We start from the raw sequence: 7,085 nt of genomic DNA, 5'->3' as shown, positions 1-7,085 counted from the left end.
AGAGAGAGAGAGAGAGAGAGAGAGAGAGAGAGAGAGAGAGAGAGAGACCGAAAGCCGAGAAAGGTCCTCTGCACAAAAGGCTAAATAGCAGCGCATACAAGGCGAAACAATGCACTATTGGGAATTGGGTTTGGGCTGGTGGGGCCCGAACGGAAGAGAGGTCACCCCGCCAGGACCCCGGCACCCCACCCTCGCGTCGGGGTCACGTGGGGCGCGCAGGGGGTTAGTTGATCGCGGGCACGAGTAGGTCACGATTTTTGCTCACTTCACCTCGCGCCAACGCCGAGCTGAGATCTTCCCGGATCGTCTCCAGGCTCCGGATCTTCTTCTTCGTCTCCTTCTTCTTGGGGTCGGCCGCCGATATTGCACACCACAATCGGTTGGGCTGGGCTGGGGCTGAGGTAAACTATCCCACAGCTTAATCCAACTGGATTAAAATCGAATCGATCGAGGTCGTGAGCCGCGTGGCCGCCATCCGACCGCGCGCCATCCGACACCCTCCCTGGGCGGCCGATTCCGTCCGGGTTAATGGTTCATAAAAACCCTCTCCCGAAAATGTTCCCCACCGCAACACGGGGTCTGCCCCGCGGGATTGCCTCCCGGTGCCGTAGAACTTCCTTACAAGGATCCTTCCCGAGACTAAAAGCGAAGGGGGCACCCTCGGAACAATACCGATTCCGAGCCGAGGCCAATCCTCGGGGCCAATCAGTCCCCATTAGGCGATAGCGAAATGTGCGCCACCCTCGCGTTACGCGCATTTGGTGACGAATCGTGACGAATTATGCTGCGCTTGCGGCCGCTTGCGGTTATGTTGCGCTTAATTGGGTCGCACTGCAAAGGATGCGCCGGGGTCAGTAGGAAAGATGCAAAGAAGGAGCCGCTCACCAGGAATCGTGTCCGGCTGAAGGAGCTACGGCCAGGAGTTGTTTGCGGGTTTCTGGAGGCGCTTACCAAATGTGGGAGCTACACGGAACCGGAATGTGGCTAATTAGTCGCACCTTCGCTGCCTTAATCCGCAACTCCCCGATCCGGCTATCAGATCCGGCGGGTTATCTAAGCGCGGCTCTTTGCATGCAAACGTCGTATCCACCGTTAGCACTAAGCCCTTAATTGGCACCGCACCGATTCTTCACCTAGCGTCCAGCGTTGCGAAAAGGCGTGCTTTATGGCGCCGAATGATGATGATGATGATGATGGCGAAATGACTTAATTATAATTAATTTCTGTTTTAATAAATCCAGCGGCAGCGGACGCGCACCCCGAGAGTGAGTGCATCGATGCACCGCCCCTCCGAGGAGGCCTCCGCCTTGAGATAACGACACAGTTTGAGGTTCCGATGCGGCGACTCCTCTAAACTCGGAAGGCGGAGAAGCGCAGAAAAAGGCCGACCGGAAAGACCGGAAGAGAATCTTTTGCTTGGGCCCCTGGGGCTCATTACCACACCACCGGCCGTGTTTGGCATAAATTTTCCAGTGGCCGGGTTCGTTGGCCGCACCCGGTTGCGTCACGGCGCACACACGTCAATCGCCTTCATCGCCATGAACTTGAACCACTTGTGTTCCGGCTGCTGTTCCGGCCGGTAGCTTCGGGTGGGTGCACCTTTTGCAACGATCATAATCTTCGCCCGTACAGCATAGCGATATGCTACGCCTGCAAGTAGCGGACCCGCACCGAGCACACCGTAAAGGAAAAGGGCACAAAAACTGTGCCATCCGCCGCTCAGCTGATCGCAATAATTGGCCAGCAACGCACGAGCCACGCCAGGAGAGTGATAAAAACGGACCGTCGGCAGCTCGAAATCGTGTCACGCACTCACCGTTCACAGCACTCAATTGTGTCACTTGCACCTCGAATTCACTCTCTCACTCTGGCTCACCACTCGACTTAACTTGTCCTGGCTTCCGTGGCTTGAGGGAACACAACATCGCCCCAACGGGAAAAACAGCACACCACAGTTCACTACGAGGAGCTGATAATAGTGAAGCGAACATAAAAAAAACAATCGGACCGCCATTTCTGCTTATCGGACACTGTTTCGTGGCCCGCCGGCCACTCGAAGTGAGGTCCTGTTCCGTCGTGCACCGCTGGACGCCATGTTGATTAGATCGCGTAAACAATCACATAAATTCACCCACACGCGCACTGGCATTGAGACACTCACTCACTCGCCGATACGAATATAAGTATGTTGGGCCCCCCCCGTTATCAGTGCTATGGTTCGGAAAGGATTCTGGGCGCGGATGGACTTTGCCGTTCACCGCGCTCCTCGATGGCGGCCGGCGATAATGGCTCTGGCGCTTGGCGGATGGATCGAATAACAAAAAAACCGAGTCTTGAATTTACTTATTTTCGCGAAACGGTTGCTCCATCCTGCGGGCCGGTTAATCTCGTTTGAGCCGTTTTTCGTTGTTTCGTGCTGATAATGCATAGTGGTCCACGCATCGAAGTCCAATATTAGTAAAAGATTAAGAAACTCTGAAGGATGTCACACATAAACGCATCGATCCGCGTGCGGGGTGAGTCTTAAGTCCGAGTCCCGCTCGAGTCCACGAAAGGAAACCTCATCAGGGTGACGGGAAACCGAAAGAGGAACAACACGCGAACGTCTGAAATCTCCCTCACACACAAATACGCAGTTGACCCGCGGTCTTACTGGGGACCTGCGGGTGACGGACAACCCCCCGTATGCTCAGGACCGTGTCAGGTTCGCGAAGGTCCCAACGCGCTCATAAACGATCGATTGGGGCACGTGTCATAAGCCGAAGTTTCACTTCAGCTTCACGGAGAAGAATCGGAAATCATAAAACACTAAACGGGCACGGGGTTGACGTGACGCAATCTCGGCAGCGGCGGTGCCCTAAAACGGCCAGAGCCGGTTCCCGTCAGCTCACCTCGATGAGCGCCTAATCCTTGGCGTGGTGCGAAAAACGGGTTATTAAAACGGGTTGGTGGATTGAAAAATCTTCCTCCCTCCCGGCCGGCTGTGTGCGTTCTGGGCCGAGGGCACAGATTAATTGACTGCTACGCGGCTTGGCTGTGTGTTTGACATTTGACCGGCGCTCTGGCACAGCATCCAGGCGCGCGGCAAGGACACGATCCCTGGGGATCGCCGGGGCCAAGATCGTATCATCAATCGTGAGGCTACCGGTCTTTTCCCTGGTCTGTCTTCTCCCATCTTTCCGGCGCTTTTTTCACGAGCCGAGCAGGGCAGGGCTTTTGATCCTTTTTGACACACCGTTCCTCCACTGCCTTCCTTCCATCCAGCGGTGACGCTTTGGGGTGCTTTGGGTCCCAAAAAAATGCGCTACTAAAGCGCACCGAACCTGACCGAAAAACCGGTTCACTTCCGTCGCTTGCGCGCTAAACGCCGCTTGATGAAGTGCATCGGAGATCTTCATTCCTTCCGCAGTCCGGCTGTGTGTGTGGTTGTGTGTGGTGGCGAGGTGTGAAGAGGCGAGCATCGCATTACACCGGGGCAAGAGGGTCGCCAGCATTAGAGCCGGTATTACCTCCATTTACAAGGCTCATTGCGCTTGTAGCGCAGAATGAAGGTTCTTCGGTCGATCTGTTGATCATTTCAATCAATCAACTGCACTCATCCGGAGACAAACATTAAAATCCAGGTAATAATTATTTTTTCGGATCGGATCGGATCGGAAAGAGTTGGTGAATTATCCGATTCAATTATTTGTGATCTATGCTCTTGCTTTTCAGTTGCTAATTAGGCCCACTGAGCAATATTACTGAATATTGCGAGCTTTAAACATTCAAAATAAATGGCTAATTTGGGTTCTATCCCATATTCACTTTCTAACACAAAAGTCTCAAAAATAGAACATTTGTCTTCGGGGACAGCTCTTTATTGTATTTGTTTTATAAATTTGAAATGTAAGTTAGCGTTGTTGTGTTTCGTTACGTATTGGCATTGCGCTCTGCCATTTTGTTCAAAAAGGCCTATTATTTAACTATTTATCTAATTATTAGAAGGGGCAGAGCAATATTAAGCACCAACATCAAGTTTTGCACTCAAGTTGCTGGGGTCAGGGTTCGAACTGACGTCTTTCGAAACCCATAAATTTGGACAACGCACTCACTCATCAAATATAAATTAAGCTTGAAGATGTTTCATACAAAAGTTTGCGTTAAGAAAATTGTAAACGAATATGTTCTTGACTTAAAAACTGGAAGCGTTTAAAAAAACGAAATTCAAAAACTGAATATTTCATTTGTTTCAAAAACTGAATGTTTTACTAGGCCATATTTACAAAACCAGAATGTTATTAGACAAGAAAATAATGAGGCTATAACGTTGTTAAATATTTATGAATTATTGTTACTAGAACGGACAGAGCCGTATTAAACAGCAACTTAATGTTTTGAACTCAAGTTGATAATCTATCACAGTTCGAACCGACGTCATTCGCTTAGAAATCGATTAATCGGTGTTGATGTTGTTGATACTTTTTGAAGCAAAAGACCCCTGTTTGGTTAAGACATCTTAGTTTGACCTTAGCACCATTCAAGTAGCCATTATCTAAAACCGCAGCCATAATGACCTCTGATTGCGCACAATTCGATTGTTCTGATTATGTAGCGAACGGATTATACATTTCTCATTAACCAAAACACAAGGCTTCGCCGCCGTGTCCCCTTTCGACAAATGTTACTTCAATCCTTCTGCTCGTTGCACCCGAAACACGGGTCAACAATACTCGAGAGTCGTGTAATCCACCAGTTGTTACGCGTTCAGCCAACATCAAGGCGTTCCCAATCCCACCCCGCGACCGGCTTACATAAGCCATCTAATTATGTATGACTCTAAGGCTCCCGTGCCCGGGGCTTCCGACACAAATCCTCCCCGAACCAGTCCGGGAGGACTTTGATTAAAAGCACCGATATCAATCAACTGAGGCGGAAAATTATCCTTCCGGAAATGCATCCTTCCGCCCGACGAAGCCCCGAAGGATGCCGAGTGCCGTTCAAGGATGGGCCATCCGGACGCCCAAAGGGGCCACCCGATTGATTTGCATATCCATATTTCACCGGGAGCGCCGCCCAACACGGGAAACGGGATTGTCGTTCCCCAACAAACGCACAGCCGTGGGGAGTTTTTATGTGACTCCTCCGGGCCCGACTCGAAGGAGCAACACACACACGCGCACGCACAGTTCGGCAAGAAGTCACTTTCGCTCCCATAACACCACCACCCCATATGGTTGGCTGACAAATGGATTGCCATCAATAAAGGCGAGCCGACGGGCGAACCGTTTCGAGCTGCTTCGTCTTCGAGCGACCGATCACCCAACCGAGCGGCGGGATCCTCGAAGACGTCCTCGCGCTGAAGCTGCAGGACATGAGCAAAAAAGCGACATAAAACGCAACGATCCTTTTAAATAAAATCACAAGACGGCCACAGCAGCCTGGAGAATGCTTTCGAAAGGGGGCCGCAGCAAGAAAATCGTTCTCCGGGAACGAACGAGGGGACCACTGAGTGCGCGCCGATGTAAGAAGTCAATTGCTTTATGATTATGTTGTCGTTTTGGGTGCGCTATGCGTCGGAAGCTATCGCCGGGACCTGTTCGCCGCCCCTAAGGTTGCGTCTTGCGGCGCAGAAAAAATCCCATAAATCCCCCATTAGAACCGTCGGAGGCGGTGGTTCCTTCCGGGCACCGGTTCCGGGTTTTGCATGGCTGATTATGCTTTTTATGCGTCTTCGTTTTGATTAATTGTAGATCTTGCGGCGGTACTGAAGCCAGATACACCGTAAACGGTCCTCGGGCCGTGTGTCCTGCCTCTTCCTCTGAACCGACTTCACGGCCTTCTTTAAGGCCAGTGGGCTGAACAGTTCGCTTCACTCTCCCTGTTTTCCGAACTCGAACTCTCTCAAAATGATCACTCAATTTCGCGGGGTCGCGGGAGTCCTTAGAACCGCCGTGCATCTTACCTTCGCAGGTGAACTGTCCGTAGTGCTTGCCGGAGCTCTTGTCGCCGCACACCACACACTCGATGTTCTGCGCCTTCAGGTCCTGCTGGCTGCCGTTCTGCGAGGCCATACTGTTCTGCGAGCCGGGCGTGGTGCTCTGCTGCAGCGACAGGAACTCCTTCTTCTCGATCGCACTGTTGGCGCCCACGCCACCCAACCCACCACCACCCGGGTGCTGGCCGATCCCCGGCCCGCTGGACGCCGACGACAGGAAGTCCTTCTTGTCCTGGGCCGTCGCTCCGCCGGACGAAGACGACGAGGACGAGGTTTGCATGACGGATGGGCCGAGGGTGGTAATGTCGTCCCCGGTGGCCGATCCTGCGGCTGCGGCGGCGGCCGCGGCGGCGGCGGCACCGCTCGAGACCGGCAGGTGGGTGCCGCCGAGCGTCGCAGGATCACTGCGCCAGGCGCCGTGGTGCGGGGGCGGCGGCACCAGGGCCATCCCCCGTGGGAAGCCCAGTTCGAGCGCCCCGATCTCGGAGCCCTGGCCGCGCGGGTTGTAGAACCCGGTCGCGGTGGAGGGCGACGGGCACAGGACGCCTCCGCCGTACATGCTGAGCGTGTTGTGTGCCAGAATATTGCTTCCGGTTTTGGCCCCGCAGTCGGGGGGGCCGACGCTGTCGAGGAAAATTTTTCCGGCCTTTCACTACCCCGGGGCCACAAGAAAGGCGCGTGGCGGATGTCTGGGTCTTCTCTTCTCTCTCTCTTTCTCTCTCGCGCTCTCTTTCTTTGTTTATTCTCGCTCACCAACACGACGCGCGGGACTCACGATCGACGAGGGAGATCACATGGGGGAGTGTGCGGGGGGGATCACAACCGACTTCACTTCACACCGGACACTACCAAACACACAGGCACACACAAACACGCACGGGGCACCGCGGATCACTATTATCCTCGTGCAACCGATCCGGTGAGTGATCGGTCTCGCCGCTCACCTGTGTCTCACTCACTCACTCGTTGGAATCCTTCAGCAGGATTTTCACGCGATTCACGAAAGCAGGACGGATCATTCGACCACCGCAGCGACCATCATTGTATCTTCCACGGCCACACCGAAACTCGCAATTATCCTGCGCCCACAGACACACACGCTTCCGGT

General features: G+C 53.3%; 1 protein-coding gene across 2 annotated transcripts in view; it reads right to left on the bottom strand.

The window, feature by feature from the left end:
* LOC131211049 (steroid receptor seven-up, isoforms B/C) overlaps window positions 1-6,684 on the bottom strand; it is a 66,084-nt gene extending 59,400 nt beyond the window's left edge. The window contains exon 1 of one of the 2 annotated variants that reach the window (XM_058204390.1): window positions 5,945-6,684. In XM_058204390.1, coding sequence (XP_058060373.1) covers window positions 5,945-6,536 — 592 coding nt within the window. In that variant the 5' untranslated portion in view covers window positions 6,537-6,684. The remainder of the gene's footprint in view (window positions 1-5,944) is intronic. The other variant, XM_058204391.1, reaches the window with a different exon arrangement.
* Between the last annotated feature and the right edge of the window lie 401 nt (window positions 6,685-7,085).

This window comes from Anopheles bellator, chromosome 2 (assembly GCF_943735745.2).
Source record: "Anopheles bellator chromosome 2, idAnoBellAS_SP24_06.2, whole genome shotgun sequence".
Classification (NCBI taxonomy): domain Eukaryota; kingdom Metazoa; phylum Arthropoda; class Insecta; order Diptera; family Culicidae; genus Anopheles; species Anopheles bellator.
The sequence above is the reverse complement of the archived record's forward strand: the minus strand, read 5'-3'. Positions and strand labels throughout refer to the sequence as shown.